Source organism: Psittacula echo, assembly GCF_963264785.1.
Source record: "Psittacula echo genome assembly, chromosome: 5".
NCBI lineage: Eukaryota > Metazoa > Chordata > Aves > Psittaciformes > Psittacidae > Psittacula > Psittacula echo.
This window is the reverse complement of record NC_137739.1, coordinates 60,365,372-60,392,549: the sequence shown is the minus strand read 5'-3', so window position 1 is coordinate 60,392,549 and position 27,178 is coordinate 60,365,372. Positions and strand designations below refer to the sequence as shown.

The 27,178-nt window shown below is 36.3% G+C and overlaps 1 protein-coding gene across 1 annotated transcript; it reads right to left on the bottom strand.

Annotated features, from left to right (window-relative positions):
- On the bottom strand, positions 1–26,614 carry DGLUCY (D-glutamate cyclase; the record flags this gene model as incomplete). The annotated part of the gene is made up of 12 exons (XM_080619593.1): positions 26,130–26,614; positions 22,790–22,943; positions 21,896–22,094; positions 20,047–20,197; positions 18,620–18,742; positions 15,516–15,713; positions 13,167–13,427; positions 12,606–12,705; positions 10,787–10,935; positions 6,097–6,216; positions 4,779–4,930; positions 1–144 (listed from the first exon to the last, which is right to left on the bottom strand). Exons 1-12 carry the CDS (start codon positions 26,260–26,262, stop codon positions 1–3), a joined length of 1,884 nt encoding a protein of 627 aa, XP_080475719.1. The 5' UTR covers positions 26,263–26,614.
- Positions 26,615–27,178: the final 564 nt, after the last annotated feature.

Genomic DNA, 27,178 nt, shown 5'->3' with positions numbered 1-27,178 from the left:
TCACTGCTGTGCTGTTTCTCGAAGCTTTTCAATCATAAGTGAATGGGTGTTGTAGAAGGGCAGCCCATCGACTTCCATTTCTAGACTGGCAGTTTTTCCACTGCGGACTCCGTGCTGCACAAGTGTTTTCAGAAGTTTTTCCTCCTTATAAGCCAAATAAATAGAATATAATTAAAATCCTGAATCAAACAAGAGCATTCATCAAGACTTTTATTTTAATTCTGAGCACATCCTCCAGATTTGTTTTGACAGCAATGTGCTAACACCTTTTTTTCCTTGCCCCAAAGAGTATGAATAGCATCTGGAACTTGAGGAGTGTAAAAAGGCTTATATTCTTGACTGCTATTTAAGTAATGAATTATATTGTTCTCCAGGCTCCCTCAAATGACATGTTAGTGTCAGTTCAGAAACATGAATCCTTTTTTGCCTGGCTTCAAGTTCCTACATTACACAAATCAGAACTGGAGGAACTTCCACCCAAAGCATCTCAAAAACCTACCTGTAGTTTCCCCAGCATAGCAGCTGGCAGCATCTTTAAAGAAAAAGAGGAGAAGAGAAAGAGGATACATCAGAGAAAAAAAGGTAGAGAGGGTACTTGAATGGGCGGCACAAATACTTTTCTTTCCTGCTACTTCTGTGATCTCTGCATGCCTTTTTCTCTCTGTCCTCTTTTTTTTTTCTATTGATTTTATCAGTTCTTGTTGCTTAGGAAAGGGATGGGGAGGAAAAGAAACCTTGAAATTGTGTTTCCTTGTGATTGTCTGAAATAGCAAATACTTTATTTAGAATTGCAACTCAATTTCATGTTTGTAACAGTTATTTTCTTGCTTAACAGTAATGTAAGCAGATAACAAAGCATGTTCCAAGTTGAGCTGTTGAAGTACACAGCAGGAACAGACCCATTTGTGAGCCAGGGGCCACTGAGCATTGAGAGATGAAAAGATGGGATAAAATCAGCTCTGAAAAAAACCCCTAGTGTTTCTATGAACAGTGAAAGTATAAGACCTGTTTTCAAATGGAGGTATTTCCAACATAAAATGCTTTGCTTTCCATTTGACATGAAATGTACACAGTAAAACTCTTTCTACTGTCTTAGCATTTACTGCAAAGAGATTTATTTCTCTAATTCTGTTAATAACACTCTAAGAAAAATAAAAAGCCTACTCCCATCCTAGCTTCCCCCTGCCCCAATATCCTGTGGTAATTTACAGAAGATATCAAAACAGTCATGTAACTGTCTTTCTCCCTTCCTTTGCTAGGAATGCCTTTCCTGGTCTTTGGTGCACTGTTCTGTTTCCACTTGTGCAAGACCCTTCTTTGACAGAAATCCCTACTGGAACAGCCCTACCAGTGACCTTGACAAGCAGTTTTGTAGGTTTAAATACTTCTTGTTTGATATTCCTATACAACAACCTCTAGCAAAGTCCTGGACACAAATTAACAATGAAAAGCTTTTAAAGTTAAACTGTCCAATATTCTCTTGTTAAATGTTATCTTTTTTTTTCTTTTATTTTATCTTTTTCCCAAGGAAGACTTCTAAACCATGAAGAATACAACAACTTTAGATCTGAATTTAGATACAATATGGCTGTATTTTACATAATGCAGTATATGGAAAAAATGCAACCATTTCTGAAAGGATTAAAGCACACCTTGCATGGCCAATGAGCTGAGAAATTAGTATAATTTGGTGACCTGCTTTCTGAATGCACTTTATAAAGATTTGTCTTATATTTACGGGTAATGCATCCTAGTTCTTAGCTCCAACAAAGTTAAATGAACCTGTGGTCTTCTACTAAAGAGAAAAATATACAGTTACATGGTGTCAGTCTTGACATCATGCAACAATACAGCGATGATATAGTTATTGAGGAAATTATCTGGATACACTGGTTGCATAAAAGTGCTACTTTATAATTTATAAAGTTATAAATATACCTCATCTGTTATGATATGAATGATCATATATATGAACGCAAATGTAAGCACCTGCTATTTCTTCATGAGAGGTTTTTCTTAGCACTGAGTATTTATATGCAAAGTGGCAAATTAAATCTCTTATGTCACAGAAGACACACCTGAATGGGATATGCAAAATATAATTTCTAATTTGAATTGTTTCGCCTACATATCTACATATTCGAACACTCTGTTCTACTTACGTGCTTATGTGGGGAAACAAGGCTTGCTTGCTTGCTTGCCTTAATACTATATAACTATGCCTGATAAACCATATTATATCATCAAATGCTATTGTTTCCATTTGTGAGGAATGTACACGATGTACAGTACACTTCTTTAGCTATAAAGTGCTGGAATTTTCTCACCATTCTCTCTTTAGTAAGTAACTATGTTAGGAGTGGGTAACTAGAAATATAAATAAATAGAAAAATTGTTAGTTTGCACTTTACTCAAGGAAAAATCTCCCTTGTGAATGACAGAAGTAATAAAAACACTAAAATAAATGTCATCTTTATATATTGCTCATTTATAAAGAAATTCATATTCTAATGGGTCATAATTTCAAAATAAATACTGTACAGTTTAGTTATTAGCATTAATAAAGATTCACTAAAAGAACAGCTGCCTGATACATTAACCTGGTTGGGAGATGCAAGGAAATACAGAGTTGACTGTAGGATGTTTAGCATTAATTACATTGGTATATGTACGAATTCATGTATTTCCCTACAGTAATTTTAGTATAAAAGTACCACAAACATCTGTGAAACCACATAACTATGATTCAACTCCACAACTGAAAGGTAAGTAAAAATTGCTTAGGTCAAATTGCTTCTTGCTCATTGAGTTCTCAACAAGGAACTAATGCTTTGCAGTACCCTTTATTAAAATACACATAAAGACCAATGCACACAGTTAGAACAACCTCAGCATTCTGTTCGATGGCAATGGAGAGCTCCACAGTTCTGAGCTTTGTTGTAGTGTGATCCTGACACTGCGTGAGCATGAGGCTGCACAGAAATAACCTTAGCATTTCAGGGGAAGTATTAATTAATAAGTATGATCTCTAGTTTTCATGGAAGGAATGCTGATTTTGGAAGAAAAATAAAAGATTATAAGAAAGTTGTTTGGTGCTTAAGCACTCCTTCAAATGTCTTCTTTCCAATTACAGACAGACAGATACAAAGACCAAGGTGAGTGCGTGTGGTAGTGATCTTTATCTTCCTAGGGTAATCATTAGAGCATTTAAAGAAACTGGATTGGGCAGAAAGTAGCCATATAAACATAAATGGTTTGAATTTTTTTATACTAATGGAGTATGTGAACACTAATGATTTCAATCTTCTGCACTGTTTACTCCTGTGTGATTTATACTTAAGGATATCATATTCTCTTGTCAGACATTTTGTAACTTTCTCTCCACCACAAAATGTTTTCCATTAATTTTATCTCATTAGATTTTACTATTGCACTTTCAATAGCCCATTCCTGTATTATTATCAATACTCCCAGATGTGTAGCTTAGTAAAACAAAAGCAAGAAGGATTTCCTGTACAGAACATCACATTTAATTACAGTATCTTATTACCAGGAATTTTGATCATAGTAGTTTTTAGGATACATTAATTTAAATGGCAAAACCAGTAGATGTAACTGGAAAAAGACATGGAAAAGTGATTTATCTATTTATGGAAAAGATTGCACAGAAAGGTGCCATATGCTTTGTTAAGTCAAAGGGTAAGGGGCTTATATGGCTATGCTAAATGTTGGGATTGGTTTCAGTTTTATGACCTTTGGATGAAAATTCAAAATAGCAATAATTACAAAAGTAAGACCTGCTCTAAAATACTTTAGAGGTGTTTTGTTGTAATTTCACACAGAACATACTGTCATCTCAGGAGAAATACTGCACTGTTGTGGGCAACATCTATGGTAAACAGATTACATTTTGCTTAGTATTCTTGGAGGTTACAAACTTAGTGTTTTGTCCTAGTCTCTATAGAGGTACTCTGCCAATAAAAGTGAAGTCTGAAGTTCCTAAGTTATTATAAATATGGTGGAACAAAAGTTATTTGATTGTTCAGTGTGTGCATATGTATATGTATTTTAAACATTCCCAAGTTAAAAATGGAGCCACATGCTTAGCAGGATGAACACAGATCACAGTTATTTCTCACCCCTCTCAGTTATTTTACTTTTTCTCAGTCTGAAACCGTTGCATTCCCAGAATATCATGCTGTTCCAAGCTGCGTTAGTCAAAACACATTTAAAAATACTCATCTGCACATCTTCCTCCAACTTTAGTTTAGAAACATTCAAAACTAATTATAGAAAGTTTCCAAGATAACTAGAAAAGGTGGAAAGATCCAGAAGGACAGGTGCAAAGATCAGAAGTATGAATTGGCTTCTGTATTAGAACTGTGACTTTTGACTTAGGAAGAGACGCACCTACAGGAGGCTACAACAGAGATTTATAAATCATGAACGAGCCTAAGTAAGTGAACTGGGAATTTTAGTCACTGTATTGCAATACAAGGATTTCTTGTACTGCCCATAAAATTGTAGCACTGTCTCTGCTTGAAGCCACAGCACATAGCATTCATTTTTTGAAGATTTTTATGTTAAATCTTTCTTGAATCTTTGAGGAATATTCTAAGTACAGTGTGGCTGCTTGTCCACCAGGGATTCCTAAAATACACCTAAAGACCACGTGAAAGTAAGCTGTTGAACTGGACTAGGCAGGATTTAGCAACTGGTAGCCAATTCCATCTACATGTCATAAGCAAGTCACAACTCCTTGGCCCTTCAGAAATTACCTTGGTAACTGATGGAAGTGCCGATAGCCAGACCATTTTGTTCAATAGCCGTGGTAACCCAACAGCTTTCCTCAGATAGCGGTCATGTACCTCACAAGTGCTGAGGATATACAGAGCACAAGCAATGGCATAGCCTCCCCAGTTAGAGACCCCTGCAAAAGAACATCACCATGAAACCAAATCGTGAAAACCCCCCGACAATTATTGCAGAGATACCTGACCTGAATAAGGCACTAGGCATTTACAACTGAGTCTCATGGAGCAATAGTGAAATGGAACATGGTAATGAATTAAATGTTGACATGAATTGGGAACATTTCAGAATCACACAGTTGCATAACATATTAAAATGTTTTCAGTAGTATTTCAGATTGAATTTCTGCAAGTTTCCATCTAGCTTAGTTTGTTGTTTTGTCTTTCCAACAAAGTAAAAATTCAAATGGGCATGGACTATAACACAGTTCCACTTGGCTTAATGTGAAGCCCATGAACTGTGAGGTCATGTGTTACAGCCTGGTGTCTTTTGCTTTTAACCACAGAGAGGCAGAAGGTTTTGATAAAGTGTCCTAAACCAGTGTCCTTGGCATAAGTACCATATATAAGAAGACATTCTAACATAGTTAATATCCATAAATTTTCTGTGTGCTGTTATCAAATTGGTCTACACAGTCATCTTTGACACCTTCTTTGTCAAGACCGTACTAGAGATCATTAGATCTGAAACTTGGTGTAAGAAGTAATCTCTGCTGCCTGCTAACCTTTTCCAGAGATGCAGAATAGCAGAATTTTCAAAAAGTGTGGAATTTGACTTAGTGCATGTAGTTTTCCATGCTTAAACGTGTCCAAGCCCTCACTTCCCTTTGCGGGACCTGGGTGTGACAGTTACTTTCAAAGTAAAAACCATTAGAATTGCCAAAACAGCCACCATAGATGAGAGCAATATGACTGACTTAGGGTCACAGCCACAGAAGTTCATCAATTATACTGAAAATTCCTATGTGCATACACATTTTAATTCCCTGCAGTCTTCCTTGTTATTTTATTTCAGGTGTGATTTTTTCAAGAATATTCAGCATTTGCTCAGCTATTTCCAATTAAATTCACTTTCTTCAGGGAACATCTTCAATTTCAGTTAGTCCTCCTGGAGCTGTAGTTGCTTAATGCTTCAGAAAATTGACATAACATGGAGACAGATTTGTTTGCCAGGGATGACTTGGTTACACAAAGAAAAGGCCAATACAAGTTAGTTGGAAAGTCAGATGTCAGTTCTATTCTCAAATATTAGCAAATCTCCCATTCCTCCAAAAAGATCACTTACCAGCTACAATAGTAAAATCAGCTTCAACATCACAAGCTATAATATCTCCATTTTTTATGTGCTTCTTTACAGCATCTTTTATTTTGCCCATCCCTAATTCATTTCCTCCATCTCCAACACCTTTATTAAAAGAGAAGACCAAATGAGTATGAACCCAGCATAAATAACAATCCACATAGAAAGCACTCAGTGTCTTCCGCAGAGCTGCTGTGACAGTTTGTAGCTTGATTTATCCTTTTTCAACAACAGTGTCTAAAACCAGAAGACTGAATGAAATAGCTGAAAGCACAATACCTATCACATGCAAACCTGTAAGTATATAAATGAGATGTATGCTGCACTGGTGCATGCAAAAGAAATCAAAATTATCAAGTGCTCATGAACTGCAGGCAGAATTAAGATAGTAAACTTCTGGAAGGCCTTAAATGAGTGTTCTATATAATGCATTATCAGAAGGACATTAGCCAATTAGAAAATAAATCTAAAATTAACCTGAGAAGTTAGCCTATCTTCTACAATAAAGCAAGCATGGAAAACTTTGGCTTGTTACAAGCTTTAGTAAAAAAAAAAAGATTAAAAGTGACAATTATTGCAGAAAGATAAGCCAAAATATACATAAGGACTTTGGCAGAAGTAGAACTTTGTGCACTGGCAATCTCTTCTACACCAATCACTATGATTGTGTCAGAGTACAAAGGCCCAACCCTGTGTACTATTACTGTTTTCATTTTTCCTAGTAATTTACAGAAAAAAAATAGGTGGTTCTTTTGGTTTGTTTGCTGGAGGATTTTTTTAAGTGTTTTATATTCAGGGTGTGGGAACTTGATTTTTGTTGGTCAAGTAAAAACATAATGTATAAAAAGAACAACTCAAAACATCCATTTAAATGGAAATTAATGTTTCTCTTTCACCTCTTAGGATAAGTGGCATCTTCTCAAGTTTGAAGAATTCACAGCAAATCCTGGTTAATGTCTGTGAAACAGAACAGTGAAGTTCTCCCTGCAACATATTTGAATTTGAAATGTGACTGGGCTCTAATGCATAGCATGTGTTACAGGAGAGAAATTGCAGTATTTGTAATTTACACTTCAAGCCCTGAAAATGATAAATTTAACATGCATAGATATCTCACATAAGTCTGTAGCAGATTCTTTCTTTAAGTGAAAGTCAAAGTTATTTCTCAGCAGCATTTTTTATTTAAATCCTTAATTCTATATAGTTAAGGGAAGCATAACTGAGTGACACATAACTAACATGAAAGGATTTGCCATGGAACAGCTAATTTTTTTTCTTATCTGTTCACTTTTGGTGTTGGAATTTCTAAAATCTGTTTGCTGGTATTACTTTTCAAATAGGTAATGACAATCATGTATCTCGTATATACATATGGTAGTAACTACTGTACTGTAGTGCAGGTTTTGAATGAACGCACATATTTTAATTTTCCTTATATTCAAAGCCCAAAATTTTGCTGTTAGTATTCTTTAAAAAGGCTAAAATGAACTACTGTCCTTTGAAGATTATCAACAGTTTAACTCAAAAATACTAATCCGCTGCTCAGGGGTTTTTTTGTATTAGCCTTTCTTTGCTTTTTCTTGTCTTTGTGGAAGTCCTGTCACCAGGATGGTTATGCAGTTGGTAGATCTACTGCTGTAGATGGATCCCATTAGCATTACACTGGGAGGAAAGGAACACCACACCAAATATTTTCCTGTACCATTTGTCTTCTTATTCTTCTACACATTGGCAGAGGACTATGTTCTACTGCAGATTTCCAGAGTGGGATTCACCTGACAAAATGTAGCCATCTCTACGCATGAGCCAGTCACTTAGACTTCTTTTAAAGTCAGCAGAGAGAAACAGACCCTTCAAACATTTGGTTCATCTCACCCCAAGGCAAGTATCTCAAATATAGATGTCTGAAAATAGACAAGATGAGCCCTCTTCTCCTAAAGGCCTGAGTGCTTTCCAGGAAGAGGAAAAATAATTCTGTTTATCTTCCACACAAGTTTTCATGACTACATTCGTTTCTGAAACTACATTCATGAAAAATCCAGGAAATGTCAGTCTTCTGTGCTAAAAAACATTTGTATGAAAGGGAAACGTGTAACCACATTTTTTTCATGCAGTACTTTGGAAAGCTTTTCATTAGCTCCTATATAAATAGCATATAGCTATGTCAATTGTGTGACAGCTGAACAAAATTGCATGTGGTTTCGGTGACATCTCTTAATCTTTTATTCCAGTCTTTTGTGGAAAATGAGTCTTCCCAACCTCAGCCTTTCATGTCTTATTTTTTACATTCCTGAAGGTTGCTGCTTACTCCATGGCTTTTCATGATATCAGTACCCATACAATTGTGGGCATTGTTCTTGATTTGTCTGTGGTCAGACTCCTAGATCAGATGCTTTTTTTAAACACAGGTACTGGTTTTTTTGAATCCAAAACTTGGCAGCAATTAATCAGCATCAACCTTCTAATATTTCTCTCTCCACCTACTAACACAGCACATCTTGCCACTGAGCACACTATATAAAGACTTTTGTAGGCTTAAAACTTCATCTTTTTAGTATCCTCTTCCAGTATATACACTTATCTGAGTACTCTGCCCTAATGCTGTACAATATTTGCATTTTATTTTGGATCTAGACATATGCCTTCAAACTCCTATTGACCATGAAGAAAGTCAAAGATAGCCTGATATCATAATTAGTAGTGATTCATTAACTTTAGTAATGAGAGACAAGATGCAAAGGCCACAGCCCAGATTGATGCCTTGTAAAGGTAGGCTTTGGATGAATACCTTGAAAAAATTCAATAGCCATCCCAAAAATTATAATCAAATTTAAAAACAGACACAAAAAGTTAGTGTGATAGGCAAAATAAGAAATGATAACTGGATAACAGACAATCCAAGAAACAACTACATTATTTTTCTATAGACAGTCAATTAGCTCTCCAGCACAGAAATACGTACACATATCTCATGGGAGATCGAAGCAGATACCTTCATTGTCTTTTGAAGACTATGACTTGTTAAATCATTTTCTATGCAGACATCTCTTTAGAGAAAATTCACAGCAGTGGGACATGCTGAATCTAGATAACTGCTTCTTCTCTTATTATTCAAACACTGGTGGTATTTTTAATTAATGACACTTCTTAGTATATTTGAGTATTCAGAGAATGTTTAAAACAAACCAAATTCCCATGCTGCAGAACACTCAAAACTTTGTGAAATCAATAACATACTTTGACCTGCTCTGGGATATTTTAAAAGGTTAAGGTATTTTTATTAAAGGAATTAGGATGTGATGTCATATATGTGCTGCAGAAATCCTTGTATCAACTGTCTAAAATCAGGGACAGGAACTGAAATTAAATGCAGCCGATAACACCCTGAGGCTTTTTGCTAAACATCTCTATGAAACAGAGTTTTTTCTATCCTTATTCAGTCAATCTTCAGCTTGTTTGCTGAGATGGCCAATAGAGTGCCATCTAAAGTGCTGGGTTTGGAATGCTGAAAGTTACTCGCTTGGAATAGGAAAAAAAATGAATTAAATATAAATAAAATGGTTTGCCAGTTTGAAGATAATAAAAAACCCTCAACAACCAAACACAAAACAAGCCAAACAAAAAGTGAACTCTTCTGTGGTACAGCTTTTAGATTATTCCAACACAGTGAAATCAGACTATGCATTATCTCTGCAGGAGCCCCTGCTTGAGAAACACCAAAACTGAGAAGTCAAAGTACCCGTGCTTTTGGTAATGCTTAAGAGTTAGTCCACAGCACTACAAGAAGAATAAAAGCCAGATCAGCAGACATGTTCTTTCGTGACTGAAATCAGCCTGGCATGGGTACTTAGTTCTAATTTTGTGACACTTCTAATTTTGTTTCTAGTATTTACATAGATTATGTATCTCCCAGCAGTGCAGCAGGAAACGTTTGATTGTACAAGAACATTGTACAAAACTTCATCTATATACTTTGATCTATGGCATATTCTTTCAAAACCAGATACAGGTAAGTTTTCAGGAAAAAAAGGACTATTGACAAAACAGAGGAGCACCATGTTGACAAAAGCATTCTTATTAGACATATTTGTCAATGCTAATGTAGTTTTGGCAAGAAAGATAATGTAAAGATTATTACTGTTATACACATATTTTATTAGAGAAGGCACTATTATACTAGATGCAGATATGCACTCCATGCTTAAGAGAATGCTAAAGGCAATATAAATTAGGATTCTATTCAGACTGCTGTTTCAACACAGGTGTAACAATTATAAAAATAACTATAATATTTTAATATGTAGTGTTTCAATTCAACAGTAATTTGTGTTCTGTGCTGCCTTTCACACATAAAATACAGAATAAAATCAGTGCCAAAACTTACATTTAGAGAAGCATATATACACACAGTGATGTGTAGATAATACACACATCTGGACTTGGTTTTTGTCCTTAAATAACTTTGAAATCAATTCCCTTTTTTTTGTGGCTGTGAGATCCTTTTAATGGAAACTTATAATTTCTCTCCAGCAACAGTCTCTTTAAATTCAACCACAACAGCTGTAGCCTGCAAGCAGTTATTCAGCACCTGACTCCTGTTCCCCTTCACTTCCAGTAAGAGTTTCTGGTTCATGCTTCTCTTGCTTCTGAGAATATAACAGAAACTCACATATACCTGTTGTTGTGACTCCTGGAAGGGTTTGGGCAGCTAAAAATAGTTCATCTATGGGATCCACAAGATGTTTAATGTTAACTTTCCTGGCATTGTAATAATTGCCATCAGCAGCCATCCCAGCACGTTCTATTGCTATCAGGTGATCAAATCTAGTTAGAGACAAGTGAAAAAACAGAGAGGAGTCAAAGCTCTGATTTTCACATAACAAAGCCTTCAGTTGATTGTTCCTCCTGCTCTGCTTTGTTCCACTTTTTGACCATTTGGGATCCAAAGTGAAACTTAGATACTGTTTTTCTATTTCTGAGTGTAGTTCTCTTAAGTTTATTTTCAAATGTTAGTATAGTTTCTTTATAGCTTTAGTGAAATTCCCTCAAACCACATTTACCACCAAGAAATGGAGAAGCTCTTGAAACCCTCCTAACCAGCAATCCTTTGGGTCAGCCATCTGGCCTTGCCGTTTCATGTTAAAATACGTAATATCTTGTAAGACACTAGTGTCTGTAAGTGTTTGCAAAGAAAACAAGAAGGTGGTATTACAAGAAGTAATGTTGGTGCAAATATAGCCTCTGAAGTAATGTTAGTGCAAATATAGCCTCTGCTTACAGTGTGTTTCTTGGCAAATGTTCATTTGTTTCTAATTAAGGAGTTTTTTGGTTTGGGTCTTCAGATTTGTGGGATTTTTCATTAAGTCTGTGGCTACTTTGCTAGTTATGAAAATAGATGTACTGCAGATGCCCTAGGTTTTAAACAGAATTTTAGTACTCAGTTCTGCTACTGCATGTTAGAATTCTGTTTCTCCAATTTCACTGTCAAGAGGTTACCAGTTCTCCTGAATTATCAAATGTTCTTGTGTGCGGGCATTTACAGTGATTCAGAGACCTTAAACTGGTTGTCTACCTTAAAGAAATGCTTTAGCTTTTGGGGACTGTGGGATCAAATGAAATAGAAACTGACTGTAATTAGATTATGCATAGCTATAAGCAGCATTTCAAAAAAAATATAAAAAATGAAGACCATATCATGCATACTATTACAGCATACAGTTATAACATACAGTAACCTGTGGAAAAAACCAATTCCAACAGGAATTGAATGTGTTGATGAATCAAATACCAGAGTGAAAAGCTTCAGAATAAACTGAAGGCAACTACATTAAAATGCTTTACTCGGAAAGATGAATAAAAATGAGCAACATATGCCTACTTAAAGGGGATGGAATTTGCCTGCTAAGTTGTGAAATGTGCATACAGCTACTTACCAAATTTTCCAGTGCATTAAGTCTAATCACACACTTTGTATGAATTTGAATTTTTGCCTAATGTTGTATACTCAATAATGTATATGCAAACAGTTCAAATCAATGTTGAGAAGTGCTTGCATACATTCGTAATTTTGTCTTTGGCTGCCTAAAGACAATAAGATGATCGCCTTCACGCTATTACAAACACATGACACTAAATCAGATCGGATTCCCCAGTTGTCAGAACTGAGCCAAAGCTCTAGAAAGTGAACATGCTCCACAACTCTCTTCCCAGTTCTTTCACAAACTTAGAGGTAATATTTCCCCTTTCTGACTTTCTCACTGATTTGAAAACTGGTAAATTTACATAGTGTGTGTGTGCATTTATATATGGAATTAAATCTGAAATGCTTTTAGAAGTTTTTCCAAGGAAAAGAGCTATTGATATATGAAGTATTGTTTCTTTTTTTGTTCAACTATTAAGGATTTACTTGTAACCATTACACCTTCTTAGATCATGGTCATGATTTTCTTATAACTTGACACAGTAGGGATGTGACCCATTCTGAATACACATACCTAGGTCTTCTAGGATTCCCATTTTCACACAAAAACATTAAAGCTGAATCAGCACTTTTCCTTTGATAACTCAACAGAGGGACAGGTCTCTTCAGGATTCCTACAGGAAAACCAAATACAGTTAAGATGCTATGTGGTTTTGGGGTTTTTGGTTTGGTTTGAGCTTTTTTATGTATTTTTTAGTAACAAAAAAAAAAAAAAAAAGTAGAATAGTGAGAATAGTGTAGTCTCAGACTCTTTACGCAGTTCCTGGTAAGATCCCTGCCTCCTTACCTTGAATTAAAATCATTTGGATGTTAGTATTTGTAAATGGAACACTGCAATAGAAAACAGGTCTACAAAGTTAAAAGACATCCAGAATCAGTACCCAGACATATAAGCATTAACTTGATGCCAGTTAGTTTAATAAGATGTCATGTAGCAGTGCTGATCAGAGCTTAGAGGATGAACTCTAGTTCATTCTCTGGGGGAAAAAAATGCTGTATAAGTTACAGTGAGATTAACTGAAGCAAACCTTGGCTCAACTTGGCAAGCTAAAAACTGGAAACGTTTGTGTCTTACCTAATCGAACAGCCTCTTCAATAATCTTTTTATTCAGATTCATGGCTCTGTGATCTGTTACTATGGCAACCTCTTTCTGCAAGGCCTGCAATATAGCTGCAATAGCAAGGGCTCCCGGGGGCCCGTCGTTCTCTTCTGGTGGCTCGTAAGTGAAGTGGGTAGGAAATCCAGTTGTTATCAGCACAGACTGAGCATGGGAGATGGACAGGCAAGCCTTCAGCAGCTCATCCTGACGGTGCAGATGAATTATACCCCGGTCTCCTACAGAATTGTTTTAAAGCAGAGCAGCACACTTCAGTATATTGTTTGGCTTTTGAAGTTTCTGCGTAAGTGAACTTGCATACTTTAATGACATAAAATGGGTTAATAATAAAAAAAAAGAAAAATCTCTGGTCAAGGCAGGAATTGGGGTAATTTCCTCAGGAAACCTAGGAAGGTGTAGGATATGAGTAATGAAGATAATGGTCTCTGCTTCCAGGTTAAGAATTTCAGTTAACTGGATTTTGAAAATTACTATACCTAGCATTTCTAGGTATTGGTGTAAATAGCTTTTCTGTTAGCTTATTGCATGTTGTTTCCTTTCCTTTGGCCCTTTGCTTTCCTCTGATCTGTGGTAACAATCACGATATTCCGTGTCTAGCTACTGAAGATGGATTGCAACTGAAGCATCCCAGACTTTACAGAAGTTTTGATAAAGACTTTATATGAGTAAGCTGGTCCTTTGTCTCTATTTAACTCTATCCACTTAGGGAACAGCTAATTTCCAAATAAATTCCACTTAATGAAATTATTAATGAAACTAGACAAGCAAGGTTTCAGAGACATTAAAAGTTATAAGCTCAATTAATATAGTGGTATCTAGGTGACTGTTAAAAGATTTTGTAACCCTTCATGTAGTAGAGAACCATGTTATATGACCTTGAGAAACAGATGGATATTAACAGATATCTCTTCTCATGGCTTGGTCCCTAAAGAGGCAATGCTGTGTTGTCTGTGTGTGTCTTTTCATTGTTCAAACACTTCGTATCCCTTCTCTTTTCCTTGGTACTCAGAAACTCAAGTTCACAACACAGTCCCTTCGATTTGCTAGCACTCCTGAAAACCAAGAATACCAGCACAATGTGCTGATATTTATGGACTGATAGTGAGAGGTAAGTCCTCACTGCCTCACATAGCCTCCTTAAATCTTCATCTTTTTCACCTTTCTCCTTCTGCCCCCTGCACTTTCCTCTTTTTGCCCTCAATTTCTCCTTTGCCATTTCTTCCTCTGTTCCACCTAAATAATGTACAGACAATATACAGATAGTGGACACAAAAATGTTCTGAACAAAACTTAAGCAACAGAAAGAGAGAATATTAATCTCTGAGAAGTGGGGTATATTAACTAAGATAAAGTATCTACTCTCCTTTAGCAATAAAATGAGCTAACTCTTAAGTTAGGCCCTGTATTTCTGCAGAGCACGGCATTGTGCCAAGCTGAACTCCAGAGAGTGGGAAAAGGAGAGGCCTTGTGAGTAAAAATAAACAGACCCAAACATATGCACACAGCCCAAACCCAGAGCTTGGGAGAGCTGAGCTGGGCGTAAGCTGTTTTCCACTACTGCCTACAGAGGATTTCAGAAAATTTATGGGAAACTGAGATCAGAATTTATAGCAGACAGAGGGGACTAATTCAGTGTGTATTTTGGGAATGGCTGCGCTATTCAGCTTGCACTTATGTCTCTCTCATCTTCCTTGTGTGCACACGCAGCCCTACCTCTCAACCTTCTGTGGTGATTAGGTCCTTTTAGTCCATCGTGTGACAACTCAGTGATGAATATGTTAGCAGAGCTTGATGTAATTCCACCATTCGAGAGGGGCGTTTGAAAACCCATGCAACTACTAGAATATTCTGGTAGGAGCACAGTACTCATGAATGTATGTAAAGAGACATGCTATTTACTCAACAGTGAATACCTGTGTAGCTATAACCAGCATGCTGAGGTGTCCAGTATTTTACACACTAATTTCGATTTTATTCAGTAAGAGTTCTTATTCCCTGTGGGCTCTCTAGTCTGCTGTAAACATTGATGCTTTTGTGTACTTTGAGAGTACACAGTCATCAAGATCAAATACTTTGTTACCCATAAAGTTGAATGGTTTTGGACAGACTCCGATATTTAGCATAGTAACAGGAAATGTATGACCTAGCTATATTAACTAGCTGTATTCCACAAAGAATTTTAAAATCTTAAAACTGCATTTAGATTCTTACTGTGTTCTTGAACTTTGTGAATATCAAAAAAACGCAGGGTAGGTCATATCTGTCGCATAGCAAATCCATTAAACAAAGAGAGGTTTTGTTTTTACCTGGATCTATTCCAATTAGGGTCTCTAGAGTCTTTATCTTTTGGGCTGCTTCTGCTGACACAATACTATAATGCAGAGGATCTTGAGAAATACAGTGAACTTGTGGGACTTCTCTTGATGATCTGAATGTGACATTGTCATTCTTTAGGTCAGTAATGAACATGCAGCCAGGAGAATGAGTAAAAGCTAGTGGAGCTCCTAAAATGGGTGAAAAAACTTCAGTTAAGCCCATTGTTATCACAATACATTGAAATATCAAAATGATAAAATTGCAAAAAGCTATTTAACAATGAAAAACTCACTACCTGATGACACTTATATCATAAAAACAGGTGATATTTTAAGTTACACAGCAGTAATTTATACAATCTGTGAAACAAATGTATGCATATACATCTGAAAATATTTTCACTTTAAAAAAGTTCATGTGGGTAGTTGATAAGGTTTTTCTACAATATTCTCTTTGGTATAAACTTGAGGCAACTTAGGAACTAAACATTGGTACCCTCCAAGGAAGTGTGTCAGGGATTGGCAAGCCTGAAAATTGGGTTTGACACGCATGAAGAAGCTAGTGCACTCGCAGCCCAGAAAGCCAACCGTATCCTGGGCTGCTTCAAAAGGAGCGTGACCAGCAGGTTGAAGAGGTGATCCCGCCCCTCTCATGAGGGGCTCTCATGAGGTCTCTCATGAGACCTCACTTGGAGTATTGTGCACAGTTCTGGTGTCCTCAACATAAAAAGGACATGGAACTGTTGGAACAAGTCCAGAGGAGGGCCACGAGGATGATCAGGGGACTGGAGCACCTCCCGTATGAAGACAGGCTGAGAAAGTTGGGGCTGTTCAGCCTGGAGAAGAGAAGGCTGCGTGGAGACCTCATAGCAGCCTTCCAGTATCTGAAGGGGGCCTACAAGGATGCTGGGGAGGGACCCTTCATTAGGGACTGTAGTGACAGGACAAGGGGTAACGGGTTCAAACTTAAACGGGAAGTTTAGATTGGATATAAGGAAGAAATTCTTTACTGAGAGGGTGGTGAGGCACTGGAATGGGTTGCCCAGGGAGGCTGTGAATGCTCCATCCCTGGCAGTGTTCAAGGCCAGGTTGGACAGAGCCTTGGGTGGCATGGTTTAGTGTGAGGTGTCCCTGCCCATGGCAGGGGAGTTGGAACTAGATGATCTTAAGGTCCTTTCCAACCCTAACTATTCTATGACTCTATGATAGAAGAAAAAGTTAACGTTTAAATTTGCACAGTGTGTTGGTCATACTATTTCTGTAAGAATAAATTAATTTTCTAGGTTCTAGAGTGCTGCTGAAGGCTATAGTGTCTCTCTTGTACCACTAAATGTCCTTGTGATAGTGATACGTCAACTACTGCCTGCAGGCTAGGAGTAGTTCTTTTACCAGATTAAGATAATGCGGACTATCATCTCCGTGCAGTGTCTTGCCCACCTAGCTAGGAGACCTAAACTGGCAAGGAATAATGACAAAGGTGACCAACAAGCCTTATGAAATGGAATTAGAGTAGCACCTGAAACCCTGGTGAAAATAAGTTTATTCAGACCTGACAACATAGAAGGTCCCTAGGCTGAAAGTATTTGCTGCCGAATTCATTTACTAGTTCCAGAAGTCTTGATCTAAATTGTACTTGATTTGGCAGAATTGGTATGTTGTTGGATAAGTCACAACTGGTATACTTGAGCAAAACTCTGTTAGAATGGTGAAAAGGGAGGAAATATTTCTTTAATAAGTAGATATGTACTTGGTTTGTGCTAGATCTGTTGGGAGTCTATGGCTAGTAATTTAAAAGCAGTGGCTGGGGAGGGAAGGGGGGGGAAATGGGATGATATGGTTGTTGAGGTTTAATATACCTCATTAAACCATGTGTGTAGACAATATTTTTTGTGAGAAGCTAGCAGATTCATCTAAAGTATGGGTACTGCTGATAGGGCAGAATTTTAACTACCTAGCTCAGAAAGGAGCACAGCAAGATACCAACTGTCCCAAAAGTTCTTGGAGTGGGTTAATGACAACTGTTTTTAATATAGAAAATGGAGAAATAAACAAAAGTAAAAGTTCCAGGCAAAGGTAAGATAGACACCTGTCTCGGACAACAGATTGTAGAGAAGTTGGCAATTTTTTTCTCCTCTTCCCCTGCAAAAAAAGATGCATGAGGAAGACTAATAGAACTGCTGGAGAACACAGGAAAGAGCATGATTTTCAGCTTGGATTTGGGACTGGAGAAAAGGGATAACATGTAAGAAAGAAAAAGAAATCTTTGCGCCTAGTACTAAACATATTTACAGCAGGTGTTGAGAGCAGCTCAGATAAACATCTGTAAGGAATCAGAAGGGTGTAGCAGATCCTGCAAGGAGAGAAGGACAAAGCAGCTGACTTCCCAAGGCTCTTCCAATTATACTGCCTGTGGTTATTAAGCTTCTTTTTCAGTAAGAACTGAAATATGAGATTTCATTCCACACTAGTGATTTAAAGCAGTATATAATACTGTCACTACAGTTTAGTTACTTTTTCTTGCCTTTTGTGCTTATGCCTGTTATAAATGCAGGACAAAGTGCAGAATAGCTCTGTGTAGAGGACAAAGCTTCATTTACGTAAAGTGTGTCACATTTACAAAACTGAAAAGCTCAAAATTCTTCATGAGATAATTATGAACTCGTTTCCAGGTCAGTTGATTTGCTAGCCCTTGACAACATTTTGGAAAAATTTCTGGCTGCATCTTTTTTTCTTTTCCCCGTTATTATTATTTTACTGCAATGCAATAAAAATATTTTAAAAGGAAGAAGCTTAAACATTAATGCCTTTGGACTTCTAGTTTTCAATAATATTTAAAAAAGATGTGCTGCCAGAGCTTTACATTTCTGTCTTTAAAATACTGAAACAAAGTGATGAAATTCCAGTAAGAACATCCTTTAAGGTAGACCTGTATTTTGCAATGGAAAATAGTCCTTCTAAAGTTGTTTTTTATTGGGTGGGGGAGTAGGAGAGGAGTAGCTCACTCTAAAATCAAGCCTGCTAATCAGCCAACTCATTCAGAAAAGAAAAAGAGATTAAAGAGTAATTTAAAAAGAGTCTCCAAACATATGACATACTGCAGTTGATGATTGCTTCTACTCCTGTTACTCCACAGGCCCAAAACACTGGAATATCACCAGGGTGAAGGTGAACTGGATCTCCATAGTCTGGTTTGGAAAGATCTTGTATTCCCAACAGACCTGAAATTGATAAAAAATGAAATTGTGAGAGATTTCAGTTAAGCAGTTATACTGCAAAGCTGGTGGGGTGGACCACAGACACTGTTCAATGACACTGAGCTAGGACTGCAACAGTGGCAAGTCCCACTGAAGTGGCATAGTTGGCCTTTGAGTGTCCCCAGAACCTGAGCTGACTTGTTTTCCTTTTTTGTACTTGATGGCAACAGTAAAAATGTATTCACTTTATTTCTGCAACAAAATACAAGCTAGACACATATACTGAGTCTCCAAGAGATTATAAACCTTCTCTATCAACAGAAGAACTATATTCATAACACTAGCAAACAAGAATAAATGACTGCAATGCAAAACTGGTTCATCTTAGAATACATTTTCTACTGCTTTAGCTTCCTACATTCTTTAGCTAGAGAAATAAGCAACTGCTCTTTACTTCTCTGGGTTAGATAACTACATCTCACTCTTACCCAGCTTTCACTAAATTGTCTTTTGCTTTATTTGAACACCCACTTGTAATATCCTGGATCACTCTAAGCACTTGCTATTTTCCTGTGGTTTTAAATTCTTCATATGCTTTAATATACCACTGTCTTCTCTAGAATTGTCTTCATCTTACAGGTGTTTGATTTTGTTCTTTTCCAAACAGCCTCCTGATTTATCATGTTGTTTTGTTTTGTTTTTTCCTGTTTTCCCTTGCAAAGAACAGGCCTACACTTGTTTGAGCTGCTTTTTGAAAAATCCATTCTTGTCATATTGTTATTTATTCTGTCTGGAGTGTTGTGTTCAATGTACCCTATTACAGTAGTTAAAAAAAATAATGCAGTATTTACTTTCACAGTCATCCACTAAGACACAGAATGTATCCACACATACTTCTCCCCATGCTGTCAATCATTGCTATCCTGCCACTGCAATCTTTGACAGCAAGAAAGTATTCACATATAAATGAAACTGCATACATTTTAGAAAATGTGATTACACTTCTTCACGAAAACCACCCCTGCCATATAACTTATCTACATCACACAGCTATCTTTTAGCCAAGAAACCAGCTCGTTCAACACTTACTTTTTCATTCTTTTTTTTTCTTCTTTTCTTTTTTTTTTTTTTTTTCTCTCCCCGTACTCCTCTCCCCATTGGGGTTTTGACCATTACAAAAGATTAAAACATAATAAATTCACTGGTGCAGGTGTTTCAGTCCTACCACTTCCCATGGTGCTCCCCTCCATTTTTATACACAGTAAAGCCCCCCCTCCATTTTTATACACAGTAAAGGGCACATAGAGTGAAGAATTAAGAGCACTTACCAGGGTCACCCATGTGAATCGGTGCTCCGTGGGCTTCTTTTAATTCAGATGTTGCTAGCACAGCTGCTTCCAACTTGCTCTCAGGAATAGGTCTCATTGTGACTACTAAGTTGCAGCAAAAAGTAGAAACACTGTAGCAAGGCACAGCAGTCTGGCAGATTAAAAGAATCCACGGAATGTTAAAGTATTATTATTATTAAAATAGAATTATTAAAGTAGAATTATTATAAATATTAAATATTTAAAGTATTAGAAGAAATAAGTCTGAAACTTCTTTGTGCTTGAATTTAAAAAGGCCACATACTTTCATTTTAAATCCCTTAAAACAAAATAATTTCTTAGTATCCTTTTTTAATTTTTCTTTTTAAGATCCAGCAGTGCAGAAGTGAAGCATTCCATCCTCTATATGAGCTTCTTCATACAGATCACAAAAATTTTCAGCAGTATGCCTTTCTTGCTTTGGTACATGCAGCATACAGTGTGGTGAGCTCAGTATATTCTGAATAGTCAGAAAACAACGGTGTGCTCTCTATACAGAAAGGGAAAAAGCTAATAAGAAGTATCACACAGCAACAAATCTACCTGATCTGAATCTACCCTCCATATTTGAATTCAGGGAGCTACAGTGCTCCGTAACATGCAAGGGTTGGGAACTTCTGCTGCTTGCAGTACCCACGTCTACAAAAGCAGCATGCCAGTTCCACAGATATAATCTTTTGTGCCTCTAGAGAGGTTCTGTGGAATCATCATCATCATCATCATGGACCGGGATGCTGAAGAACCCTTCCTATTCAGAAATAAAGCAATCCAGCTTTTCAGATCAAAATGTCAGATATCTAAGCTGCATTTGAACATAAGACATGAGGACAGCTAGGGTTGCATAGAAAAAGTTCATTAATAATATTTATTATAAAAATCCTACCTTTCACTGAAGAAACATACTGTACAATTCTTCACAGTATTGATGTGCTCAAACTATAAAATTTTCCTAATTCTGAAATGTTATAAGCAGATACATAGTTCTATCTTTTCTTTAAGCTTGGTAGAACTCATGTATGAAACAGATTTGTGCCTTCATGTTCAGCAGGAGTACAGCAAAAAGATTATGATACCAACACTGAAAACAACAATAACTACTGTCTAACAGAAAAGCATCTGAACTAAATAAAAAGACATGCAGGTGTGTACTTAAGCGTTTTTAATATTAAAGAGCCTACCTACTGGAGCCAGAATTATTCTAGGACATCTGACAACATTAAAATCTGCACTATCAACTTTCTGAGCACAGTTTCAGTGCTATGGAAGATACCTCAAGTCTTTGGGAACATCTTCTGTCCCGAAGGTCTTAGTATATAGCAAACAGGCAGTTTAAAGGCTCTACTGTCAGGAAAAATCTGAAATGTAGCTGTCATGCATGCGGAAGAAACTGCTACTGCCATGGGTCATAAAAGGAATATTCCTATTGCAAGTTGGAGGTGGTATGGAGAGGAAGCCATGCATAATGGCATGGTCAGAATAGTTCATGGGCCATCAATTGAAACCGAGAAGGCAAACCAGAACAGAATCCAAATGAAATCCAAACAGAATCCACAGCACACAGGCAAAACTTTGTCACCATAAGTAAATAAGAAAGCAGACTGCCTTTGCAGGAAGCTTAGAAGAGCACTGAACTGAAGCTAGGCATATTTTACCCTGTATTTTAAAGCACTCAGCACTAGCATATAACTAATATTACCATGCAGGTAGGAAAAATGTTCTGATTTGAGCAAGAGGTATATGCACATAATATGAATATGGACAAAAACAGGTAAAGTCACAAGAAAGACTATGTATGTCTGCATATACTTACCTTATACATGCTCACATTACATTTTTGCTCAACATTTCTTATAGGAATGCCAGCATTTTGGACTGCTTTTTCAAAAGAGAAGCTGCAGCCTAAATAAAAGGTCACCATGTTCTTAAGTTGTTCAGAATACTCCTTCAGGCTTTTCAGTGATCCAGTACAGGCTCCATGCTCATATATTCTGTACTGTAGGCAGTCAGTTCTAGTGAAACAAGAAGTCATCATAGCTTTATCATATTTTTTGAAAACAAGGTGAATTGTTTGAATTGATATTAACCCAGTATCAAACCACAAGATACAGCCTACTTTATCCATTTATTTTCTTCCTGAGTAACAATGAAACAAACACATGAAATAAACACAAACACCTTATTCTGCACAAAAACAAGCCAGTAAATGGAACGTTAGTTTGATAATTTTCAGGTTTCATAGGTAAATGTCCCTTATATGTATCTTTTTTCAGGGCTTGAAAAATTAAGTAGCTGTTTTAAATCTTGCTTTTAGTGTTTACTACTACACTTAAGAGTACATCTTTCAAATTTCAGAGACTCTACAAATAGCATTGCAGTCACCATGCCTGCATTACTACTAAATAAAACAAAGGTAAACCCCTAGTATTTAATTCTGCTGGCTCGGACTGAAAAATGTTTAGAAATTAGACAAAAATTCACTTTTGCATTAGAGAAATACCTGTAATACTTCCAGTTATCATAACCTGTTTCTCAAGAACAAAACAATCTGGCTATTATACTCATGGATAGTTTTCATTCAAATATATAATGCCAAGAAACTTGTTCAAAATGTACAACACTGTAAGCTGGCTGTTCCCTGAAACCCTCCTGACCACCACTAGCATTCACTGTGGAAGTCTGACAAGCAGAGTTGGTCTGTAGTTACCTGATATCAGAATCACTACTCAGGGAAGGACATTTCCAATCACCTGGTTTACTTCTGTACAGTAGCGGTAGGGGTCCCTCATTTGCACGGCAAAACTTCTCAAAGTCATCAGCCAGGGACTTGTGCAAAATCAGAACATTGGCCTGTTTGTAGCCTGAAATTGTGGAAGGTAGGAATGACTGATTATTAATTCAGCTTTTTGTTTGTGAAACAGTAACTTTTTTGTATAGATTTCCTTAGATGGCCTATAAAAAATACCTGAAAGAATTTTTTGATTCAAAATTCTGTAATTACATTAAACAACTTTATGAAATGTTTTTAAAATCATAGCTATTCACTCTGTATGTGAAGTCATACTAGAATATGAAGACAGCATAATTACTTTAATAAATGTTTTTATTAATTTATATATAAACATAATTTATTATCATCTAACCTGCAAAATTAGTATTCTATAGGGAAATGCTTTACTTTGCAAATGTTATCGTAGAGCCAAAGAAAGGCTATTGCGTACCACACTTTCAGCATTTTTTTTTTTTCCAATAACGGCCAATCCAACACTAAACTCCTGGTATCTTCTCAGAGTCATAGAATAGTTAGGGTTGGAAAGGACCTTAAGATCATCTAGTTCTAACTCCCTTGCCATGGGCAGGGACGCATCACACTAGACCAGGTTGCTCAAGGCCCTGTGTAACCTGGCCTTGAACACTGCCAGGGATGGAGCATTCACCACTTCCTTGGGCAGCCTATTCCTGTGCCTCACCACTTTCACAGTAAAGAACTTCTTTCTTGTATCCAACTTAAATCTCCCTGTTTAAGTTTGAACCTATTACCTCTTGTCCGATCACTACAGTCCCTGATGAATAGACCTTCCTATCTGACATCCTTGTAGGCCCCCTTGAGATACTGGAACGCTGCTATGAGGCCTACAATGTTATGTAGCCCATTCTTTAGAGTTTGCTGGCTATGGAACCATGAGCTGCAATTTAACAGACATAATTACAGCTCAGGAATAAACTCTTGCTTGTCTCCCTGAATCTCAATCATTTCCATTATTTCTAATTAAAAAAGCCTAAACTGAACTGAACTGCTACACTTTCTTCACTTAGAATCAGCTTTGGTTTACAAGGTTGCTGACTACTACCATGTGATATCTTCTACAGACATTAACACTTTGCAGTGAGTATCACTGAAGAAAGCTCACATTTACTTAGTAAAAATTTACTTTCTGAACAGTAGTAAATACAAATGCCATGTAAGTACTAGCTGTTCAAATACAGAGAGGAAATCTGGAGTACAACTACTGTATGGTGTATAAAACCACCAATTAACAATCTCTAACTCCTGTATTGATTCTGTCTTGACAAGTTATTACCATGTTTGATATCAGACAGGACAGTAAAAGGCTGCACAGAAGTTCTAATTTTTCTTAAATAATGCAGTAGTCTTCCATCCAAGAGGCAGTCATTTAGTTGAAATCGATGATCTGCCTTAAAAGGCTTCAGAAAACCAGCCGAATCTTACTCTTGACCAAAGCTAACAGAAAAATCAAAAGATAAATCTATTTCCTGATGGAAAAATGCAAAGCAAAGCTGAGGTAAGCATGTATTTGCATACTGAATGTGCCCACAAACTGCTTTCTTGCGAGCAGTCAGCACAAAAATTCATTTTATTACTATCAGAAGTTACTAAATACAGAAACAGTTTCTTGCTAAATACAGAAACACTTTTTTTTAAAAAAAAAAACATACTAAATTTACCACTGAATAAAACACTGCATTCAGTTACCCCTCAACTTCATTCCCTGCCATCCATGTGAAATTTGTACTCACTTTCTACTTTGCTGATGATATTAATTCTTAAAATTCTGGGTTCAGTCAGTGCATTCAACTCAAACAACACTGAATTTTAAATGTTAGTCACAGCTGATTGACTGAATCTGCAGGTAACTTTCAGGTATTCTATAAACTTGGGAAACTTTGTTGCAACTCTTTGAGAACTTTATTACTCTTTCTGATAACTACCCTTATTTTTTTATAGATGAAAAGGTATTTTTCACTTCTCCTTTGATATACACTTACCTTATATATCTGTCATTATGAATATATTCACAAGCAATATGTGGAACTGGACATGCTGATCAAACCAAGCATTAATTCAATACATTCATGTTCCAGTTTAGAGAAATTTAGAAAGAGCTTTTAATTTCTTTGGTGAATAAGAGCAGTAAGAAATAATCATTTTACTTGTATATCACCCAGCAACATAAGACAATTTTAGGGATCCTAAGAAATTCCAATTACCCTAGTTTTTTCAGTCTTTGCATAATGGAACTGTGTGCTCATGGCTAGAAGTCTGAATTTGTTCTGTATGTAAACAATACTTTTTTCAAATGTTAAAACTATCAAAGCAATAAATGCACTTAAAAATACATTTGGGGCAAAATGCAGATATTAATATATAAAACATTACATATATATAATTATAAACATTGTAATATGTTTTCCAATGGTATTCTTCAACTTGTGTAGTGATGGAAAAGAAATCCATAATTTTAAGACTCATGAAATGATTCTATAAAATCATCCTTAATGTTTTTATGTTATACTAATGCTACTGCACACAGCTTTGTTGATCAGCTACTTGCTACAGTGTTTTCAGTTATATTGTAAAGTTAATCAGAACATGACAGAAACTTCTCGGCTTCTGTAAAAGTTGAGCTATGAGAGGCAACAGAGATACCAATTTTCCAGAATGTATTCAGTTGTCTGAGTATAAAACTACTTTTCCCTCCCCCTTTTAATTCCCAGTCTTGCCAAGTTAGGAAATTCAAACTTCAACAACTGAAGCAGAAAAAGAGTTCTGTAACTATAGGTCTCTAATTCTTCCCCAAAGTCTATCTGATGCACTAAGTAAAGCAAGGTCTCTGTGAAGAACATAGTATATCTTCCTAAAAATGTGCTATTAACATAAGCAAGAAAAGCCAGAGTTGGTTAATGATTTTTCAAATATTTTCTGCAGTCATAATTTCTCAATGACCTAACTGGGAACTGAGGGATGATGCACTGCAAACATTGAAAACAAAGTCCATGTACTTTACACAGGTAAGAGGATATTTTCTGACGTAGCTTTATGATATAAAAACACAGTGTCAGGTGCTTACAATATGATTTCAGAAACACCCAAGTGACTTAAGAATATAAGCCAACTTGACATTTTCTTCTGTTTTACTTCAGTGCTTTTGATATTGCTACATTCCCTTACAAACAAAAATGAAAACACAAAACTTTCAATCTAAAATTGAGTCACTTTTGCACTTAGAGCTGTTAGGTTTACCTACCCTCTGCTATTCCAGAAGTATTCCTAATATTGAGTCTGTTGCATCGAATTATTTGTCTTAGTGCATGGGGAAGAAGAGATTTCAAGCCTTCCGTCAAAAACATGTCTTCAGCCTTAACAGGAAAGATAATCATAAATTTAAACACAAGGCATATTTATTTTTTTTTTTTTTACATTTTAAATTCTGATTTGCTAGAGAACTTAGCTTAAGTTTCCTCCTCGGCTCCACCAAAAGTCTTATCACTAGGAAATTCAAAGTTATAATCCAAAAGGCAGATCAAAGTCAAAAGGCTATTTCGCTGACATTTTATTACTAAATACAAACTGAATTTTTCAATAAATTAGCCATTGTAGTGTAGCATTTGGGACAAAATGCAAAATTTTGCTAGCCTGTAATGTAAGAAACAGATTTATTTCCTCCCTGATAAATATTCATTTGCTAGAGTATTCACTTTTTCAAAATTCACTGTAAACTTAAAATTGCAAAAGCACAAATTAATTAACCTACCAAGCTATAATCTGTAATATTACTTCCCTGTTCAAAATGCTTTTAGATAGTTAGCAATGCAACCTTGCATTAAAGAGAGAACTATACTCAGAAAATGTAATTTTAATACATTCCACATGTATTATACTTTTCAAATACTAATTATGTAGAAGTGAATACGCCCTTGGCTATTCTTCCACTGGGAAAGTAGACATATAGATGTTCAAGTCACTTGTCATACAATTTGGAGTAGGAACAGAGGGAAGTACCCTAATTACAATCAATATCTGAATCTTTTTACGTCTTTTGGAGATTAAAGATATCTTTTTTCTGCAATCTGGTCAAAGTTCACACAAAGTTTTTCCCTCGACCTCAACTACCTAATAACTAAAAAGGGCTCATTACATCACTATAAGTAAAAAGTAAAAGATAGCTCAAGGTAAAATAACTTGGCTGCTTATGATTTTAACCTTGGTTACTTTTAAGTAAAGAAACTGAACTTATCCTCCAAATAATCAAATTACCAACCTCCAAGTTTTTCTTTAATTCAGAAGAAGCCATTC